General features: G+C 40.8%; 1 protein-coding gene across 5 annotated transcripts in view; it reads left to right on the forward strand.

The window, feature by feature from the left end:
* Positions 1–92: 92 nt before the first annotated feature.
* SORCS1 (sortilin related VPS10 domain containing receptor 1) overlaps positions 93–14,264 on the forward strand; it is a 482,842-nt gene continuing 468,670 nt past the window's right edge. For 3 of the 5 annotated variants that reach the window (XM_011363770.1, XM_011363771.1, XM_011363769.2), the window contains exon 1: positions 259–818. In XM_011363770.1, the coding sequence (XP_011362072.1) occupies positions 261–818 (558 nt within the window). In that variant the 5' untranslated portion in view covers positions 259–260. Of the gene's footprint in view, positions 819–14,264 lie in introns of all 5 variants that reach the window. The other 2 variants (XM_011363774.2, XM_011363773.1) reach the window with 2 other exon arrangements.

The raw sequence follows: 14,264 nt of genomic DNA on the forward strand, positions 1-14,264 counted from the left end.
GCGCCAGCGCCCGCTCCGCCTGTGACTTCAGTTCAGCTCCACCCCCGCGTGGCGGCGGCTCGCTCCGTCCGAATCCGCGCTCGGCACCAGCCTGGGCGAGCGGCCGCCACCTGCCCGGAGCCGCCTCCACCCGCCCCAGCGCGGCCCAACTTGGATGGAGTTGGGGTCTTGAGCGCCTGTCCCCCACAGCCGGCCAGCGGAGAGCCCTGCACCTCCACCTCCGGTCCGGGACCCTCTTTTCGCTCCTCTCCGCTCCCGCAATGGGAAAAGTTGGCGCCGGCCGCGGCTCCCCGGCCGGGCTGAGCGCGCTCCTCGCCGGCGCAGGGCTCTTGGTCCTCTGCGCCCCGGGCGCCTGTGGTGGCGGCTCTTGCAGCCCCCAGCTGCACCCCAGTTCGGCCCCACGCTGGGCTTCGACCCCGGGGGGCTTTTTTCACCAGGGACCTCGAGGCAGGGCTCCTGCCACGCCCCTGCCCCTTCTCGGGCGCCCTCTGTTCGCAGTGGCCCCCGGAGACCGAGCGCTGTCCCTGGAGCGGGCCTCGGACACCGGGTCGTCGGTGGCGGTTGCTCCACGCTCTGGCCGGAGGAGACGGAGCGGAGCAGATCAGGAGAAGGCAGAACAAGGCGAGGGCGCGAGTAGAAGCCCCCGGGGAGTGCTAAGGGACGGAGGGCTGCAGGAGCCTGGGACTCTGGAGAGGGACCCGGACAAAGCCACTCGCTTCCGGATGGAGGAGCTGAAACTGACCAGCACCACGTTCGCTCTGACAGGAGACTCGGCACACAATCAAGCTATGGTCCACTGGTCTGGCCACAACAGCAGCGTGAGTAGAATGGCACTGAGGGCAAAGGGGGTGAAAGATGGGAAGGGTTAAAGTCAGCTGTGTGATCTGATGGAGAATTTGGGGAAATGGAGTTTCCGGACTGGAAAGATGCTGCAAACTAAAGTCTTACCCTGCTCACCTACTACGAGACCACCCCCCAACCCATTCCCACCAAAACCATCAGTGTCCTCTCCAAACCCCAAACAAAGGTTTAAGCAGGGCAGGCAAATCCCTGTCTCCTGCTTCTTTGGTCTCGTTGGTGTAATATGGATCTGAAGATCAGGCAAACAGAGGAGGGTTAAAGTATTCTGAATGTGGAGGTGAAAGGGTTAAATTTCCAGGCAGACTGACATTCCCTCAAGTGACTTCCCCTTTACTTGATAGACTTATGGTTGAGCACAAGTAAGATCAATAAGACTTTGAGGATTTTTATTTTATTTTTATGCAGATCTCCTAGCCCCCTCTTCCCCACAAGGGAAGAGACATGCTGTGGATGATAAGGTGCCCTTAATGTCTTCTCTGTTTCTGGGGACCAAGTGGATGCAAGTTTCAGGACGGGAACTCTCCAGCATCTTCTAACAGCAGCAGCCAGTGTGTTTTGAGAGCTGGGGTTTTCCAGCCCGTGAATGAGTGGTTGTTCTCTGGTATGATCAGTCCCAGGAAGATCAGATATATCGCAGTGACAACAACCCCCTGTTCTCTCCCATTGCCTGACCTACTCTAGTGAAGAGCACACATAAAGATTTAGCCTTCTTTATGAAGAAGGCTAGGGGTTGCTGGATTCCAGGAGGCAACACTGGAGAGAGTGGCTGCAAGTCCATGAGCTTCGGCCACGTCAGGGAAGGTTTTAGATTTTTGGAGAAGCCTGCATGTCTGGCATCTGAGGTAGCTGTTCCAGTTAAAACTGCACCTGGAAACTTCAATGAGCTGAAATAGTAAAGAGCTAGCTTTTGATGGTAATGACTGAAGAGGATTTAAAAGTGTGGAAACTTCTCTAGGCTGCCATTAAGCAGGCAAGAAGAACATAAAAACCAAGGATGGGTAAAATGAAAAGAAATAAATCAAAGTTTCGGCTTCCATCAGGTTGTCGAGATTGTAGTATTTGTAATAAGCATCGTCTATGCAGCATGGTACCTTTCAAAATGTTTTCAGTTATGATGTAATTGCCAGAAACCTTCCCAGGGAAGTGCCACTTTAGTGAGTTGTGCTCATCGTCAGCTTTTTAATGAAAGTTGTGAACATTTTAAAATAATAGTCTGTCATTATGGATTCCTTGGGTACATACAGATAAATTGTATTGATGTCTCTTTTCTGAGAGTGTCATCAGAGGCTTTTTTATAATTTAGCTTCATGACTGAGGCTGTGGTCCTATGTTGTTCTCAGCACTGGTTTAATCAAATCATTGAAGCCAAATTATTTCCATTCAAGTTCTGGAGACCCTTGCCTTCATTCTTTACCTTAACTATCATATCTTTCATATCATAACCACTAAAATTAATCACCCAGTTTGAACCTGAATCTTTTTAAACTAATTGAATAACTTTTGCATGGCTTTAAGTGATTAGCTCGAAGCTTCTGGTTTTAAGGGAGTTTTCAGACACATCAGATATATTAGATCTCGTTGCATCAAGAAATAAAGGACTTTAGATTCAAAATACTTCTGGCTGTTAATGTAATTCAAGCTGTAAAATATCACTCACCCATTAGACCTCTACTTCAGTTTGTCTCTTGAAACATCTTGGAAAGAGGGAGAAAAGGAGAGTATATCTTTGGCAAATTTTAAACTCCATTTAAGAAATGGCGCCAAGCACTGCCAGATTTTTTTTTCTTTTTTCTTTTTTCTTTTTTTTAATATTGCTTATAAGCCCAGTAAGGCTTATTGGGGTCAGGACTCAGATGGAAGACATGCAGGGAAGTCTGAGATAATGTAGGAACTAATCAAAGTGGTGTGTGTTAAAGGTTTGAGCACTCAAATCATGTTAACTAATGAGATTTCTACTCTATGAAGTCTCTTATTCTGTTACGACACCTCCCTGGCCCCCCTCTTCACCCCTGCCTGCTTACACACAAATTGGTTTCCTTTTACTGTATATCTACAGAGGGTCCAACGCATAGCTGGCCCAGACTCATAGGCGAGTCAAAGTTTTAAATATTTTTTAAAGGGAGGGAAGGCAGAAAGAAACTTTTCTTTCTTTTTTTGCACAACTTTGCAACTTTGTACAAGAAAAGCAGTCAAGACCCCAGTTCTCCTCTGCCTATTTGTATTTTGATTATGGCAACTTGATTGCAATCCGTGTAAATTTCCTCATCTTTGAAATGGGGACAATGCCTGTCAATTCACTACAGGAAAGTATGTGCCAGGATCTGCATAAGTGCGGTGCACCTGTTTAGAACTCTCATCTTACAGCACTTTTACCCCCAGAGCTAGACATCCACTAACCTAAACCAGAGGACAACATTGGGGGTCTCTCATTTTTTCACATTTAGATGTCTTCCTCTATAACCCCTCCTCCAATTCTTTCAGGGCCACAGGCAATACACATCTTCTAAACCTGTCCTCCTTTAGCTAAAAGCCATTGTAAGTAGGGCTTTTGATGACAATACCACCTGCATCAAAGGTGTAAATATCAGGTAATTATGGGCTGCCTCTCAAACTGGTGAGGAATTCTGGCTGGTTCTCTTACCTCTTTCCCTTCTCCTCCCTGCCCCCTCCACTGTTGGACCTGTGCAATTTTGTAAAGACATGACTGTTTTGCCTCTTTCGTCAGTGTGATGCGATTACTCTATACTGCAGTCCAGCTTGATGGAAAGTGTTGCCAGAGTCGGTGGAACACCTGGGGGCACCTTTTGGCATGAAAGGTGCTGGGTATGAATCATTTGTCATGAGCTTGGTGTCATAAGCAGGAACATATTGTTCCTACCCTACTCATCCTAGGCATGCTGTGCCCTGTTCTAAATTTATACAGTATGTTTGTTAAAATATATTTTTGTCTATATATGTATGTGTGATGGTGCATATGTTTATTCCTTATTTCCAAGGAATTTCAAAGTGCTATACTCATTAATCCATATAAATTCCTTATTAGGTAATAGGTAGCTGGCAAGTGTTAATATCTCTTTTTCATATTTTTATGCTGGTGTCAATTTGAATATTTCGGTTCACCTCCATGTTCCCTTCTTGCAAGAAATAGTGTTATAAGATTTGTTAACAGAGGCTTTTACTTGACATACTCGGCCAGTATGATATCTTTAATGCTACATTAATGATGGAGCGGGATGATCTGGTTGATTCCCATGTACCCCTTTGCCTTTAGTTATTCTGGGACTTGACATTTACCATCCAACTTTATGGAATAAATTGAGTCCCATCTTGGGTCAGGCTTTTGTGTAGATGCTTTACATTTTATCATCGTGCTTAATTTTCATAAAAAATGTTGTGAATAGATATTAGTATTCCCATTACATAGATGAGGAAACCGAGCCTCCAGTAGGCTAAATGACTTACTAAGAGCTTATAAAAGGTCAATGGCAAAGCAGGGACTGTCACCCAAAGTGATCTGACTCTGAAACCCCACCAAATAGCTTGTCTTAAAGACTTTAAGGTAGGACAGAAAAGCTCAGACCTTTTGGAAGCTGTATTTTAAGTAACCCTATCTTGGGTGGATTTCAGGTGATGGTGGAGGAGGCATAGTCTTAGCTGGAAGCTTCATGTACTTGTGGAAAATCAGGGACTGTAAAATACGCCTGTCACATTGCGCTCTTACCTTAAGTAGTGATTTGGGTGTTCTCTTATCCGCCCACATCTTCGTCTTTCCTGAGACATGGAATCTGCACCTGGTGATTCATTGAGCACGAGGTAACTTGCCATCATTCAGTTTTCAGATGGGTGTTCATCGAGAATAGATTATTTTTCTAAGTTGATTACGGATCTAATTTTATAGAGAGGTTACATATAAACACTCGATTTGGCTATACATTTTGACATAGTTTTTTTCTTCTTTTTTCTTTTTTGACCTGGCATTTTTTTTTTTTTTAAATAAAATAAGATTTTAGCTTTCTCTAGCAAGCCCATATAATTCCTTCTCTGATCAGTGCTTTATGCTATTAATGGATGTTAATGTGGTGTGTGCCATGGAAGGCAGTGGGTTTGGAAGCAGGCGGATTTGAGTTTGAATGTTAGCTCTCCTGCTTACCAGTACTAAGCCTCGAGCAAGATACTTAAACTTTTTGTTTCAGTTTTCTCAACTAAAATATGAGGATAGTACATTTTTTGCAGGCTTTCTCCTGAAGATTTGACATGTATATGAAGTGGCTGGTACACAGTAAGTGCTCAGTAAATGCTACTTCTTATTTTAGTTGAAGAAATAATTACCTACTGGGGATTAAGAATCCTGGGTTATAGTCCTAACTATATGCAGATATTAATTATGTAGCCATAGGTGGTCAAAATTTTGTGGTCTCGATTTCACCCTCTGTAAAATGATACTTATAGATTAGAGCACCACTGAAATCCCTTACAGGTTGAAATTAATTTAATAGTTTGTTCAGCTTGTAGGTATTGTGTACCTACTACATTTAAGGGCAGTGCACTGAGAGTGTTGAGGATTCAGAAATGACACAATGACTTATACCCTTGATCTGTAAATGAGCAAGCATTTTATTTCACATGATTCTTCCGTTTCCGATGGTTCATATGCATATCTATTTGTAGGAAGTCAAGTCATTTGATATCCAAACAGGCATTCATTTCAATGTGAATTTGCAGCAAAACATAGTTTATTGGGTTTGTTGTATCATATTTTTATGTTAAGGAGCTTGCTCTCTTTAGACAAAATATTGCTTAATGTGAAACTGGAAAGTAAACTTCTCTTAAGATATTTAATGGGATTTTCTAGAATAAATTGATGTGAACATTGGCCTGGGAACTATATCCACATCTTATTCGAGAGAGAACCCATAATCTCATAGACTATGGCACAAAGCTGATGGAATTATAAAATTTATTTAAGAGAATAATAGTTGCTCACATGTAATGAGAGATTACCACGTGGCAACCTTATGCTAAGAAGCTTACACAGATTGTCATATTTACTCTTAGTTCCACAGATGTGTATTGAGTCCTAATACTTATTAGGCAGTGATAATAGAAATATATGTGGAGTGATACACAAAGATGAAAAGAAATAATAACTACCCTCAAAAAGCTTTTAGTCTTGGACCCAAAGAATCCTCTGAAGAGGCAGAAGATGTATCCTCTGAGGATATAACATGTTACAGGAATTCAGAGGAGGGACAGATGTCTTCTGGCCAGGGTGGTCTTCAAGCTTTATTACAGAGCTGGTGTTTCAACTGAACCTTGAAATGTAAAGAAAATTTTAATTAAGAGATGGAGATTATTTTGAGGATAGTTTGAACTGAATGGATGGTGTGAGTAAAGGTCAAGGGTAGAGATGTAAAATTTCTATCTATATCTACGAAATTAACCTACATTAAATGTAAAGCATGTTTAACTCAAGTTTTAATCTTAGAAATTGTTTAAAAATGTACTTTAAGCAAAAAACAAAAAACAACAAAAAAACCCCACATTTATCTTCTAGTGAATTGGGTATATTCCAAGCCCATAAAGAAAATAACTTATATGGTCACTTAAAGACATGACTGTCCTTATTTGCACGTTAAATGTCAGCTGGAGTCATCATTGTTTCATTTTTACCTTGACATTTTCCACACACAGTTTCACAGAAGAACTTTCTTTTGTTTAAGTTCTTGGTTAGACACATTATTGGCCCGACTGCCCGGAGGGTAAATTAATTTGGCTCCCTGCCAGCTTATGTTGTCACTAAACTTATGTAAAATAGTTTCCCTATCTTTGTGTATGTCTCAATTTACTGTCCTGTATCTCTGGCTAGAAAGTGTGGAGAATGTATTTGTGGGTCTTAGAGGGGAAACTAGCTAAAGAATGTGGCCACTATGGCCAAAGAGGGTGGCAGAGAAGAGGCGTGGTCAGCCCAAGGTGGAGCCAGGATCCCTGGAGGTATAATGGTTGCTCTGAGGAGTACGCATTCTGCTCGGACGAGATGGGTGCACCAGACAAGTGGTTGGCAAGAAACAAAGATGGAATCTTACTGTGCAAGATTTATAGGAACAGAGCCTATTCTAAAATGTGAGTGGGAAAAAAAGAGGGATGTGAATGCTCTGTAGGAAATCCTACGTGAAATTTTATACATGTTTAAAAGAGGTCGTGCCTATTTCTATAGCACTCTTGAAGGTTGTCACACCACTTTAGATCAGTCATAGCCCCTTTTCCTTTGCAAAATGCTTCCGTTTTCAAAGTTGGGACATTACTTCCATCACCCCAGTTTTATTCTCATGACAGTCCTATGAGATAGGTAAGACAAATATTATCTACATTTCTCAAATAGAGAAGTTAAAGTGTCGCTATTATCAGTTAGTGGAAGAGGAGGGTCAAAAACATTTTGTCACACTGTCTGACCGATTCTTGGTTTGATACACTGCTGACTTTCCACAGGCGAGAGTTTGAACACAGCTGTATCCTGTGTTCATGGTTTACCTGTAGCATATGCACCTGTGCTCATAATATCTGCCATTGCAGGAAGTATGGATATGGGCCATGGAGCTCCTGAGTTCTAGGCCCAGCTACTCAAGTAATTTGCCCAGGGCTTCAGAGCAAGTAGCCTCAACAAAAGTCATGCTCTTGGCATTCTTTAAACCTTTAAAAAGTGACTTTGAAGAGAGGTAATGGGACTTTTTGCAAGTGAGGTCTCCAGCGATAACCTATCCACCATATATGTTCCACTGCTAGTGGGCTTGGGAGATAAAGTTACTTATGCGTGGGCTTGTTGCAGCAAGGGGTTGTAGGAGAAAAGGGGGCTAGCCACCTCTTCCCTCTTTAATTGTCTCATGCAGATGAAATCTAGTTTACAGTAACATTATGTATAGTCTCAGTCAAGGAAAGCTAGGGCGTCAATGTTTAGGACTAACGAATTTTATTTGCTCGAAGATTATAATCACATTCTCAGCTATTGCTTTTTTAATTTCTTCTAACTTTTTGGGTTGGAGATATAAGAAAGGAGCAAAGGGGAGTTTGCCGAATGCTAGGAATAGCTAGGTCTCTATAGTCAGATAAGATATGATTATAGCAGAAGTCCCTCTTAACAATAGCAACATAAATAACCACCAATTTAGTGAACAGCTTTTCTGAAAGAACATCCTAGAGCATCACCACATTATTCCACTTCATTGCTGTACCACTCTTACAAACTAAGTATCATTATCCTCATTCTAAAGCTGTGGAAGTCAAGGCTGAAGATCTGTCCCAAGGTCATCCAGCTAGAAGGTGACAGAGCTGGAATGTGATTTTTTGTCTTTTCTTGCTCCAAAGCTTTTTCCTTTCTGATTATGTTGTCCCTTTATGAGGGTTTCTTTCTGAGTGTCTTTAGAGAGAACTCTACAAGTCAGTGCAGAGGGGTGATAGAGAAACTCTGGGCAAGAGTGTCCCAACTCACATCACCTCGATCTTAGGTCACTGACCTTATACACTTTACTTGGAAAAAGCTGCTCCATGATACAGCTTGATCAAAGCTCTAACTTGTGACCACCCCCATGAGTAGCTTGCCCATGGTTATTAATGTGTGTCATCTTGTCTTGTTATCCCAGAGGGTTTTTGGAATGTGCCATTTGGTTTCTCCCTGCTTGCTAATGACCCTAGAGTGACAGTCTGGACAACTTGTATACTTTTTAAAGAAAGTGCTAATAAGAACCATGTTATCAGACAACCAACTAATCATATTGTGCCCTGAGGCCAATGGATTGATGCCTCTAGTCATCTTCTCCTAACCAGATCAACAGGGGCTATTGAGACACAAAACTGTGGGCCTTTGATCCTTCTGCTCCAGGGCCTCTGGAGGGGAGGTGGTTAAAAGGGAAAGCTCTTTCTCATATTCAGCATTTCCTACCTTGCAGTCTTGATTCAAATCATTAAAAAAGAGAAAAGGCTATTTTAGGCATTTTTATCGTCTTGCTTAGGACCTGTCTGCAGCCTTGTTTACACTGACTTTCATTTTGGTCAACTGATGAAGAAATTCTTACCTGGGCAGCCGTGGGCTCTCTCCTTGGGCACCTAGGTCAGTGTTTCTCATAGTTTGTCCTATGGGACCTGCTTTTGAGTTTGCTGATGGGAGGCTAAGGCTCTTTATACTTTATGAATTCCCTAGGAGATGGTTAAGAACACAAAAGTTTGAAAATCTTTTCCCTAAGATTCATGTGTGAGTTTTGGAGTCCATGAACTTCTTCTATTGTCTAGATGATTTCATGTCAATGTGCTTTATTTTTCCCCATGAAGAGCTGAAGCCCACAGCTCTTATCAGTTTCTCAATAGAAACTATAACCCCAATGGTGAAGACTGGTGGAAGGCTCTGTGGGAGGAAGAGAGATGATTACATGGACCAGAACACAGTCCCCCAGGCAGAAGATGGTGATTTCTTTTTGGTAAATGATAATGTTTCTATCACCAAATATATTCTAGGCAATTATTGTTCCTGTTTGTCCATATAACAATGGGGATGACATGTCTTAGGTGGCTAAAAGAGTACATTATTTTAAATATAACATAAATATTTAGTGATTGCTTTGAATCCCCAGTCCATAATCTACTAGATAGGTGAACTTGAGCAGTTAACTTTATAGCTCTGTGTCTGAATTTCCTCATCAGCAAATGGAAATAATAATGGTATACTTTTTATATGGCTTCTTGATGGTTAAAGGAGACAGTAGATATAAAATTGCTTAAAGTGACATCTGGCATATAGTAAGCAATCGATAAGAGTAAGCTATTATCATTATTATTGTTTTAATCATCATTATTTTAATATTAATACTAGTACTAATAGTGCTCATGTATGGCCCACTAAAAGAGATTTGTAGTATGTTATTTGTGATATTGCTTCTGTTTTTGCATTTATGTCCTTTTACTCTAGTTTTATTTTCTAATAATGAGGGCTGGGTCCTGTCTTACTCTTTTGGGCATTCCTCTCAATATCCTTAGCTATTTGCACATAAATACTTCAGTAGGATTGGTTCTTCATATGATTTCCAATGTGTGTGAAGTGAGGGTTTCCCCACATCGATAAGCAATTCTCAGGCACCAGTTGTGTGTCCTACAATTCTACTCAATTCTGACACTGCCTACCCATAGGTAGCATCAGAGTCCACAGGTTAAGGGCTCGGTCCCACAGGACTCAACCCCCAACCCGCCACCATTTCAGAGGCCAGTTGCAAAGCCAAGTTCTCACCTGAGCTTCTGACAGATTGGGAGGTTTCCACAACCCCCTCCTTGGGTTCAGTTAATTTACTAGAGCTGCTCACAAAACTCTGAGAAACATTTTTATTTAGTAGATTATCAGTTCATTATAAAAGAATATAACTGAGGAAGAGCCAGCTGACAGAGATGCCTAGGCCAAGGTATGGAGAAGAGGTGAGGAGCGACCATGCTCTTGAAGTGTGACATTCTTCTCAAATCTCCATGTATTTGCCAACCCTGAAGCTCTCCATCCTGTCCTTTTGGGTTTTTATAGAGGCTTCATTACATAACCACGATTGATTAAATCATTGGCCAATGGTGATCAGTTTAACCTCCAGCCCTTCTCTTTTCTGGAAGTCCAGGGGTTGACACTGAAAGTTCCAACCCTCCAATCACAAGATTGATTCTCCTGGCAACCAGCCCCCATCTTTGGGTGTATTCCAAAAGTCACCTCATTAACATAACAAAAGAAAACTATTACTTTCATCACAGGAAATTCCAAGGGTTTTAGGAGCTCTGTCCCAGAAATGACGACTAAGACCACACATTTTATATATATATAAAAATGTGTGTGTATATATGTACGTGTATGTGTGTGTGTATATATATATATATATATACACATTCGCACACACACGTACATATATATATATATTTGTACTTATATTTCTTATTATACATGACATCACAACTTGCTTACTATGTATTTGTTGTTTTATTTCCTATTTCCATGGGGAAAACTGGCTTTTTAAATAGAGTAAACAACCCATGACCTTGTACATGAGCATTGTAGAATATTCAGCTATTAAAAGATTGCTTGTGTAAATATATGTATGTTGAATTAGGAAACCTCCCATGGAATACCAGAAAACAAACAAACAAACAAATAAACTAAGGACAACAACAACAAAAGATTAAGAAACAATGCAAATATAAGCCCCTCGAAATCAGGACTTTTGTTTTTTCTCTTTAGTATTGGGTTTTTTGTTTGTTTGTTTGTTTCTGTTGTTCCCCTATGTATCCCAAGGCCCTAGGAATATACCTGGACATAGGGGCTCAATACTTAAAAAAAAGAAAAAACTTATATATATAATTTTATATATATTATATATAATACATAATATATGTAATATATACAATTATATCTATTATATAATATATAATATCTATTATATAAAAATTATATATTATATAATATATATATATCATGCTATACAATTCCACTTCTGTAAAAAAAAAAAGTGCAGGAAGAGTATGATTCAAAATGTTTGTCTGTGATTAGAATAAATGTTGGGATTTTAGAGGATTTTCTTTTTTTTTGGTTCATAGTTGTGCTGTTGTTGTTTCTCAACAAACATGCCTTGCTTGAGCTATTTTAAAAAGTCATCTGAAAAATGAAGACAAAACAAAACAAGAGAGAGCAAACAAGTTTGTGAACTTGGCCTCATTAGGACTGAATTCCAGGCATCTGAACGAAACAAAGAGCCCACATTCAAGTTGCCTGACTTGCTTCTAATCTCCATTGTTAGGAGAGAGCCAGCACCCACGGTTTTTGCAAAGCAGCAAGATTACTGTGTCTCTCTTCAGGGTGTGTAGCAGCAGGGGCTACCAGACCTTTTTTTATCATTCTTTTTTGATTCCAGAGAGAGAGATCTGGAGGTAATTTCATCGATCTGAGTACTCCTCCTGGAAATTCTAGTAGCCTCCAGTTCCCAGTAAAGGGAATTTAATTTAAATCTCTATCTCTGCCTTGATCTTGGTATCATCCATTTCTCCATCATATGTGAGTGTGTACATACTGATCATACTGATGATAGAACTGATAATAATGGGTGCATTCCTGTGCATCTCTGTACATTGACAGGAACTTAAGTACTGTGTACAGCATTTAAGTCTCTACTCCTAACCGTGAAATATTCAATAATGTTGTAAGGCCATGGTAAGGATAGCTACTGATTGTGAGAGCTGATTGGAAGATTTCCAGAACAGAGAGACAGAGAAAGAAACCAAGAGAAAGACACAGAGAAACAATGGGAATAGTTGGAAAGGGAGAAAGAATAATGGAGAGAGAGGCAGAGGGGGAAGGAGAAAGATAGAGGCAAAGAAAGAGACAGCAGACAGCAGACATGAATCAGGAAAGAGGAAGATAAAGAGAAGATGAGAGACAAAGAGACCATAGAGTAAGGCAGACGGAGAGACAAAGAAAGACATGGAGACAGAGAACAAATCAAAAAGAGTGAGAGATGAAAACAAGAGAGGAAAAGTGTCAATGAGTGGAGAGAATTCTTCGGTCATCAACTCATAAAAAGTGCTGAATAGCACTGACTCCTAATCCGACTGTGCCCTTTCTACTGTAGTCACGAGTATTTCTCTGGCCTTTTGCTCTCAGGGTTTTGCACTCAGACATGTCATGTTGCTACAAGAGTCAGCCAGTCTTGCATGTGTGACAGCCTTGAGAGCCTTATATAGTGTTAGCTGGGCGTGGGGTGGAAAGGATGCGTATAGTATTTATGCATTTTTAAGAATCTCTTAAGAGTGATTTCTTTAGGAAATGGGACTGATGGTCTAAATGTTGGGAAGGCAACTTTTAACATTTCCTTTTATACTAGTCTCGGCTATTTTGAATTTTTAACACAGGCATGCACTTCTTTAATAATAAAAATACTAAAACATGTTTTAAGTGGCTGTCGTGTCAGCACTGTACTGAGCACTGAGAATATAAAGATGAATAAGACCTGATCTTTACCCCTGAGGGTGCATTTTCTGGTGGAAATAGACAGACACATAAACAGATAATTGCAATTTAGTGAGATAAGGGCGTAATAGCTGTAATAGAGTTCTGTGCAAAGTGCTATGGGAGCAAAGATGAGTAGGGGACAACTAATTTTTCCAGTGACTGGGAGGCAAGTCTTTAAAGGGAAGGGATATTTAGATTAGGTCTTTATACATGATTAGGAGTTTTTCAGACAGAATAGGGCTGGGCAGAAGGAAAGGCCACTGCTGCCCATTTGAAACTCCTCAAATCTTGGGTTTTGGGTTTATTCTAGGTTGTTAGCACTGTTAACAAGCTGTGGCTGGGATGGCACTCTCATCATAATCTGAGTGCCCAGGATATTTGTAACCAAGATTCTCAGTGTGTTTAAGTATCAGATTAGACTCCCTGGTTTAAAATGTCCTATTAAGTACTTGGCCTCAAACTGGCCTAAGGTATCTGGTTTTTCCAAAGGGCAAAATTGTTCCCCTGAATCTTTACACATCCACTTGTGCTTGCACACACATGCATGTAGATCACAAAATGATTTTTTAAATTAATTAATTTATTTTAATTAGTTTCAAGTATACAGTACATTAGTTAGACATCTATATGGTTCATAAGACAATCCCTCCAATTGCTCCTTCCCTCCCCAGGCCCTCCACCTAGCCATCATATCAATGCTAACTGCATTCCCTCTGCCATACTCCCCATCCCTGTGACCATCTATCAACTACTAATTTGTACTTCTTTAACCCTTCACCCAATTCTCCCAATCCCCCCAACCCCCCTCCCCTCCGTCCATCAAAACAATTTTAAGTATCGCTATCTTCTCTCTTCACAATAGAATTTAATCAACTAAGCGATAATGGACTTTCCCCATGGTTATTCTGTACATTCATTCTTTTAGTGTTAAAAGTAGGTGTTTCTATCCTTTTTTGGGGCCTACTTCCCAAATCAATATGGGGAACTGGGCACATTAGGGTGAGTTGGATGATAACCACTTAGGACTGCACTGTATCGTTCAAGGCAGCAAGAGAACAGAGTATTCCATTCCAGTGACGTTCATATTTAAGCAGTTATGCCCTGAAGTAGGCAGAACATACATACATTAAACATATGGAAAATTCTCAAAGAACAAACATAGTTTTTACTCGGTGGCCCCTTTCCTTCCTTTCTGTCTACAAAGAAGAAAAAAAGAAAAAAAAAAAAGAATAGAATATCTGTGGAGATGAGGAAAGGCATGGCCAGAGACAGAGGGAGCGTGCACACTCACAACTGGCTCACCAGCCCATGAGTAGGTGAAGTGATACTTCCGTGGCCTTCGAGTGCCACCCTTCCCATGTGCATAACTCTCAGACTGTAGTTTGAGATG

Source organism: Pteropus vampyrus, unplaced genomic scaffold, assembly GCF_000151845.1.
Source record: "Pteropus vampyrus isolate Shadow unplaced genomic scaffold, Pvam_2.0 Scaffold89, whole genome shotgun sequence".
Classification (NCBI taxonomy): domain Eukaryota; kingdom Metazoa; phylum Chordata; class Mammalia; order Chiroptera; family Pteropodidae; genus Pteropus; species Pteropus vampyrus.